The sequence below is a fragment of the Antechinus flavipes genome, chromosome 1 (assembly GCF_016432865.1).
Source record: "Antechinus flavipes isolate AdamAnt ecotype Samford, QLD, Australia chromosome 1, AdamAnt_v2, whole genome shotgun sequence".
NCBI lineage: Eukaryota > Metazoa > Chordata > Mammalia > Dasyuromorphia > Dasyuridae > Antechinus > Antechinus flavipes.
Genome location: NC_067398.1, coordinates 669,581,686 through 669,600,241, shown reverse-complemented (window position 1 = coordinate 669,600,241; position 18,556 = coordinate 669,581,686). Strand labels below are relative to the sequence as shown.

General features: G+C 47.6%; 1 protein-coding gene across 6 annotated transcripts in view; it reads left to right on the top strand.

Moving 5' to 3' along the window:
• SBNO2 (strawberry notch homolog 2) overlaps window positions 1–18,556 on the top strand; it is a 207,864-nt gene that overhangs the window by 171,336 nt on the left and 17,972 nt on the right. For all 6 annotated transcript variants that reach the window (XM_051972158.1, XM_051972157.1, XM_051972156.1 and 3 more), the window contains 8 exons: window positions 2,801–2,918; window positions 5,024–5,129; window positions 5,587–5,740; window positions 8,506–8,682; window positions 10,852–10,949; window positions 14,255–14,337; window positions 15,780–15,965; window positions 17,856–18,031. In XM_051972158.1, coding sequence (XP_051828118.1) covers window positions 2,801–2,918; window positions 5,024–5,129; window positions 5,587–5,740; window positions 8,506–8,682; window positions 10,852–10,949; window positions 14,255–14,337; window positions 15,780–15,965; window positions 17,856–18,031 — 1,098 coding nt within the window. The remainder of the gene's footprint in view (window positions 1–2,800; window positions 2,919–5,023; window positions 5,130–5,586; window positions 5,741–8,505; window positions 8,683–10,851; window positions 10,950–14,254; window positions 14,338–15,779; window positions 15,966–17,855; window positions 18,032–18,556) is intronic.

Genomic DNA, 18,556 nt, shown 5'->3' with positions numbered 1-18,556 from the left:
CTTCTCTACCTTCCTAGTCATTCTCTTTCTTAGAAAGGAGAGTGCAGGCTGTGCCCAATATGTAGAAAGTTGGTTGGTCTATAGTTAGGCTTTGTCTGATTTTGTGGAGGGAAGTTATATTTTATTCACTCAATTGTGGTAAACCAGGTCGTGGTATGGTATATCTGAAGGAGAATTGGAGTTGGAGTCTGAGGATCTGGGTTTGCATCTCTGCTCCTGTCTCCTGTTTACATGACTTTGGAGGTTAAGTGCCTGGTTTACTTTTCATTTTCTTTTTCAACATTCATTGTTATAAGACTTTGAGTTCCAAATTTTTCTCCCTTCCCAAGACAGTAAGCTGTCTGATATAGGTTACACACGTACAGTTAGCTAAACATATTTCCATATTAGTCATGTTTTGAAAGAAGAATCAGAACAAAAGAAAATTTATGAGAGAGGGAAAGAAAAAAGAGAATATATGCTTCGATCTGCATTGAGATTTCATAGTTTTTTCTCTGGATGCAGATGACATTTACCATCCCAGCTATTGAAGTTGTCTTAAAAGACTGCATTGCTGAGAAGAGCCAAGTCCATCACAGTTGATCATCACATAGTCTTGTTACTGGGTACAAGGTTCTCTTGGTTCTGCTCACTTCACTCAGCATCTACTCAATTCATGTAATTCTTTCCAGGCTTTTCTGTAATCAGTCTGCTCATCATTTCTTGTAGAACAATAATATTTCATTATATGCAAATACCATAACTTATTCAGCCATTCCTCACCTGATGGGCATCCATTTAGTTTCTAATTCCTTGCCACTACAAAAAGGTCTACTGTAAATATTTTTGCACATGTGAGTCCTTTTCCCTTTTTTAAGCTCTCTTTGGGATACATACCCCAGTAGTGATATTCAAAGGGTATGCATAGTTTGATAGCCTTTTGGGCATAGTTCCAAATTGCTCTTCAGAAAAGTTGGATTAGTTCACCCTCCACCAACAATCTGGACTTTTCATAGGAGGGCTTACCTCCTCTGTGGAAATGCTTTGAAAAAAGGCTTTCTGCCATAAAAGGACCACCAAACACATACTCAATAATGATTAAATCAAATGAAGTCGGGAAAAGCAGTCTTTTGGGAGGCTCTCCCCTCATTTACCCATGAGTCTACTCTCTGGATGATCACCTGCATGTGACTGCTTGGAATAGCAGCTCTATGGGGGCGGCACTTGCTTTAAATAGCCTTTTATGGGGTGATTCATTAGTCTAACAGCACTAAGTACAGTCAGAATCCAAAAGTTTCCCATGTGCAGCAGAAAAGTACCTGGAATTGAGACGTGACTTCTCTCCCCCAGCTTTTACCCCCCTGTTGTGCCAATTTCTCATTTCTTCTCAGTCCTTGTGTACATTTGTGAAAACTGATAGATCTGTTAGCATTTTTGTATTACAGTCCTGACTTTAAACCAAATGACTTTATAGTTTGAGGTTATTCTCCCAACGCATAAGGTCCATAACTTCACCATCATCAGGGACTCCTCCCCTTCCTTAACCACCCCTGTGGAAATCAAGTCACATTTAGTCATGTATGTCTCATTGTCATTCCTATTGCTGTCACCTGCAGTTTATTCCATAATCTTCCTGCTTCTGCCCTCGGTCCCCTCTGATCCACTTTTCACATGGTGCCAGACTTAAGTTTCCTATTGGCCAACTTTGAGTTCCAGCACTTTCAGTGGGTTCCCCTTGTCTCCTAAATAAGGTCTTTCTCCTAGCATTCCATGCCCTCTATCATGTAGTTCAACCCTTCTTTTTGCCCTAATTTGAATCAATAGAGCATTTGCTTAGCACGAGCAGAGATGGGATATTTAGGTACAGCATTCTTCCTGCTGTCAGAAGCTAATATGACACATACACACATAAATATAATATTCAATAATATGTAAATGCATAAAATTTGGGTAAGAAAAATGCCATGTGAGGTCTCATGGCAAAGGGAGTACAGATGGAGGGGATATCAGAGAAGACTTTCTGGAGGAGATGGCATTTAAGTTAGGATATAAAGTATAAGTAGGATTTAACAGATGGGCCAGGTATAGGAGCAAGTTAAGCAAAGGTGTGAAGATAGGAAAACTGGAGACTCTTTTCCAAGTAGCAGTTGTGTACAGGATAGCTGGAGCATCTTAGTAATAGGAAGCCATTGCTAGGTTTTGAACAGGAAAAGACAGAGCCATTACTGGGCATAAAGTTAAGGCAAGTCTCATAGGAAGATAAGAAGGTTTAGAAGTCAGGACTAGGACTGGGGGGAGAACATTAAAAAATGATTAGGATGAGCTACAGCTGCCACAGAAACCCAAGGACTAAGAGCACTGTTTTGATTTAGGTTGGTTTTTATTGTCTATTCAGAATTTTCAGAATATTCAAAAGAAGGAAGAATTAAAGAAGGTTCATTTCTCAAGATAGATAGAATGATGAGAACAGACTAGAAAGAAAACCTGCCCACTTCTTTGAACTTGGCATGTTGTCTCTGCCAAGGAGAATCATCCTGGCACTGGCAAGGACAGAGCAAAAATATGCCTGAGAAGCTGAAGTAAGGAGGCCCGCTCCAATCTTCCTCAGGCCGGGGCAACTGCACTTGCCTCTGCTCTCATATCTCTTTACCCCTGCTTCCTAGACTTCGGCTTCCCCTGGGCTGGGAGGGATGATGCCAGTTGGCTGAATCTCTTCTAGCTCCAAGCACAGGCCTCAGGCCTACTCGGTGCTTAAGCAGCATTTGGAAAAAATGAATGGCTTTCAACCTTGATCCATACCTCCTTGACTTGACTCCTTTAGATAATTTTCGATGAATGCCACAAAGCCAAAAATGCCAGCTCCACCAAAATGGGCAAAGCAGTATTGGACCTTCAGAACAAGATGCCCCTTGCCAGGGTTGTCTATGCCAGTGCCACAGGTAAGAACAGCTACTTTGCCAGGAGAGCCTCAGCTATTCCCTTAATATTATTAATATTTGGTTTGAGAGAATGGAAGCCTTGGTGACCCTGAATGCCATGCCAGTACGTCTAGTCTCCAGTCAGTACTATTCAATTCAAAGAGCACTGAAATGGGAGTTGGAAGCCCTGGGGGTGAGTCCTGACTCCACTGCTTCCTTGCTATGTGCCCGTTGGTGGAGTCACTGCCCTTCCTGGGCCACAGTCTCACCTTCATAAGGTTGCTTCCTGCACTCATAGTCTGCCTTGATTCACGAATGTGGCTAGTTTCTCCATCAACACAGAAAGGCAAAAAAAATATCATCCCCTTCAACCAGCTTCCTGCTGATAAAGGATTTCTGCACCCTGTGAAAATGATGCTGAGAAATCCCACCTAGGGCCCCTCATCAGGTCCTCGGCATGAACCTCAGCAGCATGAGATAACCTTGAAGCTTGTGCCATCTTGGAAAAGCTGAGCTGTGACAGTGCCATTGCCCTTTCATGCTCAGGAGGACTTCTAAAGCTTCTTATACATTATCTTTTAGTAGGAGCCCAGAGAAGGGAGGTCGAAAAATTGGGAGCCTCCTTTCCCAGCTAAAGAAACTGTGGCTTGTTTCTGATGGAGCTGATATCTTTTTTTGGCAGACCTGTTTCTTAGACTCCATCAGAACCCCAAATCTCACCACTAAAATGGCCTTACAGCATTGATGTGGGATGTCATGAACAGATTTTAGGAGGTTCATGAACTTATACAGGAAAACAAAAATTCATCTGTATTTTCCCCAACTGCAAACTGGAATTTAGCATTTCTTTTCATTGTGCACCAGATTGTGAAGGGGATCCATGACAGACACAAAAGACCAAGATCCAGTCTCATCATACAAATGGGAGACCGAGGCAGAGGATGTGGGAAGCAGCTCACACAAAGCCAGATAGAAAGCTTGTGTATGAGCAAGCACTTGAGGCTAAATTCTGTGCCACACGTGGCTACGAAAACATTGGCAGACATAGGGAGACAGAAAGGAGGGTCTTCCAAATGTGGAAGACCTCCATTGGCTTATTTTGCTCTGAGCCTGGGGCTCTATTTGGGAGAGCATCAGAATGGGACCCTGGAAGATTAGGTTAAGACCAGACTCTGTACTTTGCTGAATGTCACTCATGTGTTTGGAATTTTTTTTCCTCTTGTGAGCTTCACTTGTACAGTCAGTGAATTCTCAGGTAAATAAAATGTCACGTCAGCAGAACAGGGAGAGTTGTAGTTCATTTGCAGTTGGTTGGCAGAGAAAGCAGGAGCTGGGTGCCCCCTGGTGATGAAAATATGCAAGTGAGCCAAGAAGGCTGGTCCTGCATTCGCACTGGTGATGGCTTTAGGTAGTAAATATAATGATCATTAGAACTGAAAGGCAGCCCAGTAATCAAACTTGGCCTGCCCTTGACACAGTTGAAATTGAGGCTCAGAAAGGTGACCCAGTAGCAGATGGGATTTCAGAGCCTCTGTAACCATCCAAGAATCTCTCATTGGTGGCCAAAAAAAAAAAAAAAAAAAATCAAACAGGCTTCTGCTTGATTCTTCCCCTCCCTTGTGTTATAGAATGCCTCCCATTTCATGGAATTCTCTTGCATTCTTGGATAGCTCCAGCCTGGAAAATTGTCCTTTATAATTGAACCAGAAACTTCCTCTTTTCAAGCCCTTCTCTGTCTAGCTGTCTCTTTGCTAATTTTTTTTTTTGCCAGTGCAAGACTTATACCCTTATTTAGTGATATTGTGTTTCACACATACAAACATGTGCTCCCTGAAGGGGAGATTTTGTGGAGTTCCCCTCCCCCCAAAAATGTCCAAACAAGAAAAATGGTCGTAGCCTTCTTGTTGTCAGTCTTCTTAAAATCAACAGTTGTGCCTGAAATGTCTCCACTTCTGCTCTCTCTCTCATTATCATTTGGTTTGAAAAGTGTTTTGTGGTCTTTTCTGTGAGATTGTCAGGATCACCAGATTTCATTCAAATCCCCGGCCCAGTCTAAATTTGTTAGCCCACTTCCCAGTTTCCTTGCTGTGATGGAAAGAAAGGCTGTTTGCTTTCTGACTCCATAGGTGCCTCTGAGCCAAAAAATATGATTTACATGAGCCGTCTGGGGATCTGGGGAAAAGGAACCCCCTTCAGATCTTTTGAGGAGTTCCTTCATGCCATTGAAAAGCGGTAAGATGCATTTTCCCTACCACCTGGGGGATTGGATTCATGTTAAGAAGAGACAGTGGAAAGAATTAACCCTCTTAGAGATAGGAATTCTCTATCGTGCTGTTAATGGGGATCCGGAAAACATGCTGGTCTTGATTTGTTTCACTACTAAAAAATCATCTCTGCCTGGTTAACATTCTCACCACCATGTGGGAAGTCTGGGCTGAAAGGGTCTGCACCCTGAGGAGCAGGCTTCGTGGGTGTTGGAGCATTGGAACTGCATGCTCCTGAGACCGGGAGCATGGAATCCTAGTTTGAGATTCCCATAGGTGAGAGGCTAGTGCCCTCTGGTGCCCATCAGCAGCAGGGATGCCCAGCCCTTCGTTGGCAGCGACCAGCTCCTTGGGCTCTTCTCTAGAGACGGGTCCCTGGCTTTAGAAACAATGACAACTCTCTTCCCCTTCTGTGTTGCCCGCAGGGGTGTTGGTGCCATGGAGATCGTGGCGATGGACATGAAAGTCAGCGGCATGTACATTGCCCGGCAGCTCAGCTTCTCCGGAGTCACCTTCCGGATAGAAGAGATCCCTCTCGACCCGTCATATGAATGCATCTACAACAGAGCAGCCCAGCTGGTGAGCACTGGTGAGGGCCTCGGCCCTCCCCCCCCCGAACAAGATGGACCCAGGCCCTACGCTCCGTCTTTCTCAACAGAATCTCCTCTGCTGGTAGAGAAGCTGGGGCAACCCTTGCCTTGCTCCTTGTTGAAGGGGTAGTGGGCTGGGTGCCCCCTGGGACTCCCCTTTCTGCATCACCGGGGTCTTGCTCAGGTCTGTCTGGTGCTTAGCTGAACAAACTCCCGTTAGAGAGAATTGTTTTAAAAGATTCCTTCCATAGTTAAATAGGAACAACCCAGGTTTTTTGGACTGAGGCTACTCGATCATGACGAGCGCACGGGACCCTCAAGAGCATGAAGGTGACCAGTGGGGTTAGGGTCATTCTTTCCCTCTACCAGTGCAGACAGTCGCCTCTCCAGCCTTGCTGAGCGAAGCAGGCTGCAAGAGCCCTGGAAGCTAAACTCTCTGCGGGCAGGTTCTTGGGAGGCGACCCCTGCCTCTATCAGCATCACTTCCCAGCCTGCAGGTACGCTGTGGAAGCTGCCCCAGGTGTCAGAGGCAGAGACTGACAGTCACTCCCCTTCCCTTGGGCCTTCCCAGATTTGTGAGGCGCTGACAGCCTCAGGGTAGGAGTTATCTGCCTTTTTTAGACTCAGCACCTGCAGAGAGGCAGAGGCTGCCCTTCTGTAACTGAGGGCCGGCCAGACCAACCCACTGTGCTTGTCTGTGAGCATCTCGAGGCCTGCTCAGAGGCCTTTGTAGGAGGCAGAGGCAGGCTTTGAGCCCCGTCCTTTCAGTCCAAATCCCCTCTGCTTTCTGCCCCTAGCGTCCAGGTTCTTTCTGTCAGGCAGTGGGGCCCAGTGCTTCTTTTCCCAATTTTACTGATATAGGGATTGCCCCGGCCAATGTGGCTTAGATAAGGAGGACAGGAGGCAGAACTGGCTTCTGTCTGCACTCGGCAAGGAAGTCAGTCAGGATAGGCTTGTTGTGTGTGTGTGCGTGCTGTGTGTGTGTGCACGTGTGGTCTGCTTTCACATCTAAACATTTTGGCTCTGACGTAAGAATGGCTTGTTATCTTCCTGGGCCCCTTAGTGTAGAGAGAGAATGGAATTGAAGATGGTTAGTTTAGAAAAAAGTCAGATGGCAAATCAGTAATCATTGTAATAGGTGAGTTAATACTTAGAATGAAGAAAGAGACAGTTGGATTTGAACCCTACCTCACACGCTTACTAGCCTGGATGGCTCATTTTGTTTCTCACAGCCTCCGTTTCCTCTTCTCTAAAATGGGGATAATAATGGCACCTGCCTTGCAAGTGTTGCCTATTGTTAGTCATCAAATGAAATACAGCTTGGTCCTGGTTAGTACAAATAAAGAGTTTAGTGGTGTGTTTGCATGTGTTCACATTTACACTAAAGTTTTAATCATGTAAAATATGGTTTTTGGTTCCAGCCCAGTGGAAACATGCAGTGCAGACACAATGAGACCACTTTAAGGATTCTTTATTTGCACCAATCAAGGTTTGACTATAATATAAGTAAATCATTCTGTAAACTTTCAGGTAGGATATGAAACAAGTTCTTCATAGGAATAAAGATTTAAAAGAGGAAAAAAGAACACATTTTAGCCCTTCAGAATTTAGAAATTCAGTACCCAAAAGACAATCCCTCATTAAATAGTGTGAGGGAATGGAAATTCTTTGTGCATCTGTGTTGTTGCAATTTTTTTTTCTTTAACAAAGAACAACACATATATTTTTCTGTGTTCAGTCACAATGGAATGAATTTCAGGGAAATAGAAAGCCTTTGAGTGTGTCTCTTAATATCTCTAAACTCCAGGCCATCTCCAGGAAGTTTTCTTCATTCCCAAATAAGACTGAAACTGATTTCCTCTGAAACAGTAGCCTTGCGAGACTTTCTCTTATCCATCTCTCCCTGGTGCATCCCTCAGTTCTCCTCACCTTGGCAAAAAAAGGAAATCCTTCTTCTCTGGTCTTCTTCCTTCTCTGGTTGCTTTATATGAAAATGAATTCCCTAATGAAACTTGATTTCCCCTACTTAATTGGTTGGCCCAAAGCCCTACCCCCTTTTACCCACTGGATTACCTTCACCTTATGGGATATAGTTTTCTACAGCAGTTAAAAACAGTAAGATTCTGTTTATTCAGAACCCGTGCCCTAGGGATGGAAAGGGTCAGACCTGGTCTCTGCACTTAAGAGAGCTCAAAGACCTTCACAGAAAAGCCTCTATTGCATGTGTAAAGGAGAAATCCAAACAAGATAACATGGACAAAAAGAAGGATCAGGTGATCAGGGAAGAACCTGGCAAGATTCCTAAAAATAGAGGAGAGGATTTCACTAGTTCTTCCTAGCCTGCAACTTCCCCTGTGATATTTTTTTGCACATCTAGTGCTTAATAAATGTCTATTGAATTGTGTTTATCAGATTGGAGGCGGGGTGGGGGTGGAACTAGAAAATCAATTCCAGATATGGTGTAGGGAAAGGAAGAGGTAGATGTCCAAAAGCATGAAGGAAGTTAGCAAACAATTAGTGGTCTAATTGTGCTGGGAATAAATGAAGTGCCATGACATAAGACAGGCCGCAAAAACAAGTCAGTGCCAAACCATGGTGTGCCCTGAGTGCAAGACTAAGCTTTATTTGGTAGCTCTCAGGAGCCACTCAAAGGAATCCCTGTTTAAATAGCCGTTGGGACCTGGAGAAAAGCCAGCCTGAGGTGGTTAAGAACAAGGGGCCATGTCCTGTTATCACCTTCCTTCTCTGTTTCAGTGGGCAGAGGCATTAGTGGTGTTCCAGCGGGCAGCAGAGTGGATTGGCCTGGAATCCCGCAAGTCCCTCTGGGGTCAGTTCTGGTCCGCCCATCAGCGCTTCTTCAAATATCTCTGCATCGCCGCCAAAGTCCGTCGCTTGGTTGAGCTTGCAACAGAGGAGCTGGCAAAGGGCAAGGTATAGTCACAGATTTTTAGGATTAGGATTGAAAGGGACTTGAGACATCTCTCAGGCTGACGTCACTGTTTTGCCTTTTTTATTGATAGGAAAACAAGCCCAAACAAGTAGAGAATAATTTCTCCATAAGTAATAAATGAAAATTCAGTTCAAACCTAGGTTTCCTGTCTATAAATATTGTACTGTTTCTATCCCTTCAGATGATGGAATGGACTGGCCTTTTTTTTTTTCTTAAACGTAATAGGATTTTTTTCCCCCAATTACATGTATAGATAATTTTCAACATTCACCCTTGCAAAACTTTGTGTTCCAAATTTTTCTCCCTCCTTTCCTTCTATCCCCTCCCCTAGACAGCAAACCAATCCAATATATGTTAAACATGTGCAATTCTTCTCTATATATTTCTACATTTATCATTAAGCATTCACTTTTATGAGATTTTGAATTCCAGTTTTTTTCTCCTTTCCTTCCTCTCCTCCCATTCCCAAGATAACAAGCAATCTGATATAGGTTATACGGAGACATATTTTCATAGTAGTCATGTTGTGAAAGAAAATTCAAAACAAAAGGAAAAAACCACGAGAAGGGGAGGGGAGGATGAAAATAGTAAGCTTTGATTTGCATTTAGTTTCCATAGTTCTTTCTCCAGATATGGATAGCATTTTCCATCCCAAGTCTAAGGAATTGTTTTGAATCACCTCATTGTTGAAAAGAACCAAGTCCAACACAGATGATCGTGATATAATCTTCTTGTTGCCATGTACAATGATCTCCTGCTTCTGCTCACTTTACTCAGTGACAATTCATGTGAGCCTTTCCAGGCCTTTCTGACATCAGCCTGCTCATTTTTTCTCAATAATATTCCATTACTTTCATAAACCATAACTTATTCAGCCATTTTCCAACTGATAGGCATCCACTCACTTTCCAGTACCCTGCCACTACAAAAAGAAACATTTTTGCACTTGTGGGTCCTTTTCCCTTTTTTATGATCTCTTTGGAATACAGGCCTAGTGGTGACACTCCTGGGTCATAAAATATGCACAGTTTGATAGCCTTTTGGGCATAGTTCCAAATTACTCTCCAGGATCGCTAAATCAGTTTACAATTCCAGGGATAGACCTTTTTAAAGAAAAGCCCAGAATATGCAGATTAAAGATACTTTTTCTTCATTTTTGAGGAGAGGTTTTCTTGGGGTTGTCTGTATTTTCTTTCATGGGATGAAATGTGACTTAAATGGAAATGTGATTTGCATGACTATGCATGTATAATCTATGTCAAATTGCTTGCCTTCTCAATGAAAGAAGGAGAGGATGGAGGGAAAGAATTTGGAACTCAAAATTTGGAGAAAAAAAGGTAAAATTGTCTTTATCTGTAATTGGGAAAAAAATAAAATATTAAATAAGAAGGAAAAAGAAAGAAAGAACCCAGAAGAGATGGAGATGGCACCCACTCAGACCAAGCTTCCTCTAAAATAGACATGAAGTCCATCTGCACCAGTCCAGCCAGTTTGCTCTCTCTTGCCACCAGTTGTCTCTGGGATATACTTAGGGCCCCGGCCTGAACAAGAGAGAAAAATCCTTCTTCCTCTTAGAATCTGAAAGATTCCAACTTGCATTAAAAGCAGTTTTGCTAAGTAAAAAGAAGCCATTAGATATTTAGTATATTTCCTCATGAACCTTTTGGTGGTAACTTCTTAGTTCTCTTAGTGAGAGTTGGTAGGATTGCTGCAGGGGACTGTGGGACAGTGATACCCTCTGTGCAGGTTGTAGAATGGGCGGACACAGAATCAGGAGGAATCAAGAAGTGCTCACCTGAGTTCCACCACCCTGTGAGTGCTGGGGCAGTCACTTAACTTGCTTGGATCTCAGCTTCCTCATCTGTAAAATGAGTGTAATAGTTCTCCCATTACGCTGAAGCTCTTTATGAGGAAAGTGCTTTGTAAACCTAAGGGCCATACGATGTTAACTGTTATCATCATTATTAATGTTATTGAGGGATAAGTCGGCCCCCGTGGCAGCTCTTGGCAAGCTCTTGGTTCAGGTCAGCTGTATGCAAGCAGAGCTTGGCTGACCACTAGTTAGCCATTTCGTAGGGGCCACCTGGCCCAGGGTACCCCTGAGGTTCCCTGCCTTCTGGCTCACACCCTCCCCTTCCTTTCTTGCACAGTGCATAGTCATTGGGCTGCAGTCTACAGGAGAAGCTCGAACCCGAGAGGTCCTGGATGAGAATGATGGGCACTTGAACTGCTTTGTCTCTGCTGCAGAGTGAGTAGGAGTTGTTGGGCAGTGAAGGGGGAAGAGGAGGAGGAGGAGGAGGAGGAGGAGAAAGAGGAACAGGGCCAGGGAGCCGCCGAGGGGCAGGAGCTGGAGCCTTTACTCCAACCCACCAAGGAGCCATGTTCTGAGCCAACAAGAAGCTATTTCATTTTTAAGCTAAAGAACATTTAACCATCCATATGAATGTTGTTAACATCAAGGCCTGGGCGTATGGTGGACTTTCCCATACTCCAGGTCATACTCCCCAGTCTCAAAGCAGACGTGGATTCTGGCTCTTTGGCTCAACAGCAGGCCGTCATCCCAGAGCAGCCTGCGTGGGGCTGATGTGACCGATTCCATGGCCACTGGAATCTGTAAAAGCCCCCCTCCCCCAGCCTCGGTCCTGGAACTCCATGTGTACCCATTGCAACTGGAATCCCCTTCCCCAAAGCCTGGCGGCTCCTCTGCCTCAGTGATCCAAGGAAATGAGCTTTCACCTCCGGCCTGGCTTGGGACACTTAGGGTTGGAGGAATGTGACCCACAGGACTGGATAATTTTTATCCATTGCTACTGATTCAGGTGGTTAAGTAATCAGTCATTGTCAAGCCCCTCCTCTGTGCCAGGTGCTGGGTCAAGTGCTAGAGAGAAGAGAGGCAAAAGCCAGTCCCCGCCATCAAGGAGCTTATGGTCTAAAACTGAGTGTAGATCCTGGGGTACAACTAGGAGGCCCCTTAGTCCTCGAACCCAACTCCCCTTTTACAGATGAGGAAACTGAGGCCCAGGGAGAGAAAAGGGAGTCATCTGGGACCCCCAAGGCCCTGAGCCAGGATCCCCCTCCAGGTCTCTGAATCCAAAGGGGGCTCCGGCTGCCATGCTGCCTCCCAGGCCACAGACAAAGGCGTGGAGTCGAGAAGGCCCGTACCCCTGGGGATGGTGGCTCGGCTCTCCCAGCTCACCATGCGTTTCAGCAAGTTACCCCTTCTCTAGATCTTGTTTTCTACCCACAAAATGAAAGGATTGAACTGAATGAATCAGAGTCCAACAGTCAGAGCTGGAAGAGACCTTAGAGATCCTTCCACGTCTCAGCCCTCCCTTTTTAATAGAAGAGGAGAGGAAGGGGAGGCCGGCGCCTTCATCCTGCTCCCCTCCGTGCCTGCTGCCTCCTGCCTGGGAGCTGCACCTGTCTTACCTGGCTTCCCTGTGAGGGCCCAGGGCCTCGCTTACCTAAGAGTGCACCGCAGGGAAGGGCGGAGGAGAGGATGGGCTTGGGTCTCCATCTTTCTCCCTCTCTGCCTCCTCCTCCCCACTTTTAGCTTCACCGTACTGTGGTCCCTAATTCTAGATGGTCCTCCCGGCCGCTCTCACCTAGTTTGGCCTCAGGATTACCTTTCCCCGCGGCCTTTCTCCCTGCCCTCCCAGGGAGTGAGCGGTGCTCCCAGAATGCTGAGCCCGCTGCCGAGGCTGGCTGAGTCCGGCAGGCTTGTCCCAGTGCGCCAGTGCTGGCCCCTCTCCTGCCTCATTGGAGGAGGCAGATTTTTCACTGAAGGCCGGCTAGGGTGTGGGACTCCATTTTTGCTCTGAGCGTCCATGGCAGATTATCTGAGCTCAGAGGAGGGGTGAGTGCATGAGATTCAGGGAGGGAGCCGAGAAATGAGTTCCACAGGGGCCCGGGCCACACGTCGTATGGCACGGAGGCCTTTCTGGTGGGAGCAGCAACTCAATTAGTGAAGCCCCCAGCACTCAAATCCTGGTTCAGACTTCTCCGGTCCCCCAGAAGGCTTGGGGCAACCCACACCAAGGCCAGGAAGGGACAGGCATAGAGAGAGCTTTCTTCCTTGCCCAGGGTCAGGCAAAGGCTTTTTAAGCCCAAAAAGCCAGTTCCTTCTAGGGAATATTTAACTCCATCATGTGCTGATTCCTCAAAGCACCAATGATCTCAAAGGCTATATAAAGCCACCTCCTTTTCCAGCCCTCCCACCCGGCCTGTCCCAGGAGAGCCCAAACCTAAATCTCAGCTGCCGCTTTTCCCCACGTCCTTCCCTGCCTTCTCATCTCCCCACCAGGGCTCCATTGCAGACATCCCGCATTGAAGTGTTTGCTCTTTTGTTTGCCGTAATGCCCTGTCTCCTGTTCACCTTCCTGAGTTACCATCTGTGACCGATTCTGTGACACTGCCCATGTTTTGTCATCCTTCCTTTGTTACGTTGAAAGCAAGCAGTCCTCTGCCCGAGATCAGAGTGATGTGTTTCCTGTTTTATGGACACAGACCATCACTTCCATGCGACCAGGGGAGAACTAAACCGCCTCTGGCCTTATATCCCATGGAGAGGTCACCAAAGACATAGATTCAGCGCCCAGACCCAACAGGAACTCCTCCTTCAGAAAGACCCCCAGGACCCCTCCTGCTTGTGAAAGAAGCAGGAGGAATTCTAGACTTAGCGTCAAAAGCCTTGAGTTCAAATCCCCCTGTGGAGCCACAGACAAGTCAGTTAATTCTCTTGGTCTCAGTTTCCACATCTATAAAATTCCCCAAGTTGTTATGAGGAAAGTACCTTATGAACCAGCATTTGATCATTGAGAAACATGAACTGTGATCATTAATTTTTCTTATTATTCATTAGACGCCCCTTTGCCCATTCTGTGTGTCTGTGTCTGTGTCTTGGTGTAAGTGTGTGTCCTTAAAATTCTTTCTGCCAAGCACGGAGCCCCTTATAAGTATTTGTCTTAAATGTCATTTGCTCTGCCACCCGTTCCCCAAAGGCCTTGCCCCTCATGGGGACCAAAATCCCAGTATTCTCTGGCGTTCTCCACGTGTTAGCCCTCTCTACTCAGGAGATCCTAATGTCTTTCTCCTCCTTCCCAGCAGGACTCTGTGAGTTCCTTTTTTTGTGTCACTCGGTGACCGGAGAGGGAGGCCCTTGCCCTTTAGCTGACCCGCAGCTGGGCAGGTCCCCAACCCACTTTTGGAGAATGGGATGGATGTAGCGATGGCTCGTTGCCTATGTCATTTTGTCCTCCACAGACAAACAGTAGCATGAATTGGGACTTTTGTTTTAACAGATGCACCCCTCGTCTGCCCCATACCCCAATCAGAGAGAACGACTCGGGATCCACTGAACTAATTAGATCCCTTTCCTACAATACATACTAATCCCTAGTTGTTTGGACTCACTAATGGTCAACATGCAAGCTGCAGGAGGCAGAATCCCCCCCTTTTCACTTTAAGAAATGATTCAGTGAGTTTATCTCTACCTTCTTTGAGAAGATGTTCCTGCTGCTACCAGGGAGAATAAATTGTGCATCTTACTTTCAGAGGCGTCTTTCTATCACTAATTCAGAAGCACTTTCCTTCAACCAAAAGAAAGAGAGACAAAGGAACTGGCATTAAAAGAAAACGTAAGACCCTGTTCCCCAGCAAACTCTGAACTCCTGCCCAGCGACTGTGGCTTGCTTGCTGTCTCCCAACCACCTCTGCCTTTCTTGACTGGTCCCCTCCCCCAGCCCGCCCCCGCCGCACCCCCTTGTCACGCTTCTGCTGCTTCCTCCTCTTGATTTCGGCCAGCTTTTCTTTGTGAAACCATCCGCCAGCGTTCACCGAGATGTGGAGCCTACCTGCCTTCCGATTTCCTCCTCCCCCCGCTTCCCTGTCCTCCCCTCGCCTGCCGGAGAAGTCTGCTTCTGTTCCACGCCCAAGCCCTTGTCTCTCCGCCCTTGCCCTGACCTTCCCTCCTCTCCCCTTCCCTCCAGCTCTGAGGGGGCTGGACCTGCCTGAGCCAGGTGCTAGGGTGGGCTAGCCTGGGAGAGCCCCCATCCGAGGAGGGAAGGGCTCCCCCTTCCTCGCCCGGGCAGACAACCAGTGGCCTGGCCTGGCCTGGCCATCCCTTCTCCAGGACTCATATATAGATATCAGGGACCCTGAGCTGATGTGAGGGCTTTAGTGGGAGAGGACAGACCCTCTTGGACAGGCAAATCCTCCAGAACCTACACACACATCCAAGGACACGTCCTCCATTACAGAGCTGTTCCCCCAGGACGCCCTGCACATGTCAAGCCCAGCAGTGTTGGGTTTGTTCTTTCGGGAAATAGCTAGAGATCCCTGAAATCACCTTTGGGGGGTCAGACCAGAGCCCACCACTCAGGACTTGGGGCCAAGTCATAAACAGATTTTCCTCCGTGGCTCCTACCCTGGTTCTGATCTGAATTCCCAAAGCAGAGCCCAGAAATGAGGGGACTGGGTGCCTGCTAGAGTCCTTGGGGAGGCAGATCCCGGTGCCGGGAGCAGGAGGCTAGGCTCAGGCCCCTGTGTTTTACCACCACCCCTCCAGCCCCTTTGCCTGGCTTCCTGCAAGGTAAGAGCCTGGTTTCTCATCCCCACCCGTGTTACTTCAGCTCATTTTCTGCCAGCTGGGCCCCAACTCTGGAGGTCCTGTCCATCCCCAAGGGAGGGGGCAGGAGCCGAGCCTCCAGAGATGCCCTCGCTCCCCCAGAAAGCACCGCATGTGAGCAGCGTGCCTGGCACTGCGCCCCTGCTCAGGCACTTCCTGGGCCCCGTCAGCGGGCCGCGCTCTCCAGGCAGCAGGGGGCCCACAGGCCTGCAGTCACTCCTCCTGTCCCTGGGCCACGGGGAGCTGAGCACAGGGAGGGCTGCGGCCCCCCGGGAGCAGAGTCAGCGGGCAGATCTTCCTCTCTCTGTTTCCTGCTTCGGTCTCTGGCCATTTTTTATTTGGGGAACCCTTGGCTTTCTGGTGACTTCTCTGTCTGCCTCTGCGCCTGCCCTGCCCGCTGCCAGAGGGCCCGCCCGCCCGCTGGTGACACCGTCACTCCACGTTCCTCCACAGGGAAGCCCAAAGGCCGGCCCAGCAAGAGCTCCAAGGTGGTGTGCGAGTTCCCGGGAGTCATCAAGATCAGTGACGACAGCAGCACGGACTCCGACCTCGGCCTCGATAGCGACTTCAACTCCTCCCCGGAGTCCCTCATCGATGACGACGTCGTCATCATCGATAACCCCTCTGCCGATGACAGAGGTAGGCTCGAGGGAGGCGGGACCCCTCGGTCTTCCGGACCCTTCCCCTGGGTCCCAGGGGCCTCCGCGGAGGGGGCTTTGTGCCCGTCACGGGGCCTCAGGCTCCTCCTCTGTCACCCGGAGAAGTCAGGCTTGAGGACCTCCGAGGTCCTTTTGGCTCCTGCACCAAAGGAGTGCAGCAGCAGAGTGTAGCTAGGGGTCCTTGCCCCACCCAGCAGGCCCGGAACGCCATAGGGAAGCCAGCTGGCTCTCCTGTCAGCCTTCTGTCTCTCAGCCTGCTCACATCTTTTAAGACCCAGTTCAGACCTTTCCTCTCCCAGGGATCCTTGTCTCTGCAGCTTGCTTCTGGGAAAAGACTGCTCCCCTCTGGGGTCTGCGTGGGTCTGGTGCCTTGCCCCAGGAGATGGCCCCATCCCATTAGAATGGTTCTCCTGTCTGTGTAACCTGGAGAGCAGAGAGCCCTTCCCCGATGCTCCAGGTCCTGGGCCAGAGGGCCTCCCCCTCCTGGAATCCCGGGGGTTGCAGAGGGCATTTTGCCTTGCCCCTGCCCCAAGTGTGAGTCCCTGCTGCTGCTCCAGTGACCGTCTAGCTTTCATGGGCCCCCTGTGTCTGGCTGCAGCCTTCTGAGGGTGGACCCAGGCCTGCCTTCCTGGAGCTTCCTCTTCGTGGTTCTGGTCTGAACCCTGGGAAAAGAGCCCTGGCTCTGGAGTCAGGGAGGAGGCTGTACATCCCAGTGTTGATGTTGTAACTGGCATTGTGACTTTGGGCAAGTCATTTGGCATCTCTTAGCCTCAATTGCCTCCTCTGTAAAATGAGGGAATTTGATGCAAATTTTTTTATTATTTTAAAAAATTCATTTATTATTTTCATGTTTCCTAATTACATTTTTCATTTGTTTTTCATTGTTTTTTTGAGAAAAACCGATTATCCCAAACATTGCTATTACTTTGTTCACATTACATTTTACTTTTCTTGAGTTCTTGGAGGACTTGGCAGGTTTTTCTGAGAGCATCCTGCTCATCATTTCCATGGAACAATAACATTCCATCATAATCACCTACCACATTTTATTCAGCCATTCCACAATTGAGGGTCGTCCCCTTGGTTTCCAGGTTTTGCCCTGAGAAAAGAGCTGCTATGAATATTTTTGTATAGATAGATCCTTTTCCTTTTAAAAAAATATTTTGGAATTCATGTCTAATAGTGTTACTGTTAGTTCAGAAGTCATATTTGATTTTATAGTCCTTTGGGCATAGATCATATCTTTTAATCATTTATCAATTGGGACAAGGCTCTTACTTTTTTATAAATTTGACTTGGTTCCCTATATTTTTGAGAAATGAGACCCTTTATAAGAGAAACTTGCTCCAAAATTCTTTTTACAATTATTCTTGCTAACTGTATTTCCTTCCACTTATTTTATTCTCCCTCTCTTTTCACTGTGTCCCTCCTCCAAAGTGTTTTGCTACTGACCACTCCCTCCCCCAATATGCCCTCACTTCTATCACCTTCCCCCCTCCCATATTACCTTCCTCTCCTACTTTTCTGCAGGACAAGATAGATTTCTATACCAGTATTGAGTGTGTACTTTATTTTCTCTTTGAGCCAATTCTGATGAGAGCAAGCTTCACTCATGCCCCCTTCCCTTCCCTCCCCATCTTCCCTTCCATTGTAAAAACTTTTTCTTGCCTCTTTTATGACAGATAATTTACACTATTGCACTTCAATGAGATGATCTTTTAAAGCTTTTCTAAAGCTAAATCTTGTGAATGATAACTTTTGAAATATTTGAAAACAGTGGTCGTATCCCTCCTAAGTCTTCCTCCTCTGGGCTTCCTACCCCTCACCGCCAGCCTCATTCACTCTGGCTTTTTACATGTTCCTCCTCCAGGTCCTTTGCACTATTATGGGTCCCAGAGGGATATCCATGGCCCTGGCGTGCTGGAAAAAGTCGAGAAACTGAAACAGGACCTTTTGGCCAAAGTCAGAGCACTGGGCAGAGATCTACCTCTCAATACCCTGGATGAACTCATCCACAAGTTTGGAGGCCCGGAGCACGTAGCAGAGGTAAGGATCCCATCGACCGGGCCTGGTACCCTCTGCCTCTGGGGGCTGTCTTCTCCAGCATAGTTAGTGGCAGGGCTCTTGCACGGGGGATCCCTCGCCTGGCTCCAGCCCAGACCAGAGTCCCTGGTTCTAAGTAACCCCTTAATGATTTCTTCCCATGGTATTCATCACATGAGCCAGTGCTTAAAGCTTAAGGGCTTGGGCTGGGTGCTGGTTCTGGCCACGCCTTCCGGTCTAGCCAGGAGGGAAGAAGAGCCTGCTACGGCCCGGTGTGGATTCCTGATGGCACCTCGGCCTGATTGGCCAGAATCTGCACAGGGCTGGCTCAGGAAATGAGAAGGCAGATCAGATGGGCCTGAGTCATCGGTCCCATCATGGCCTCCTAAGTCTTTACTTCTGCAGTATTCCTCCAGGCCTACTTCCTGGGCCCCCTGCTTCCTGGTCGGCTCCTGAATGCCCTCCATACTGTCAGCAGTGCTGCTAAAGCAGGGCACTTGGGTCAAACAATAGGCAGAGGGGCGCCTT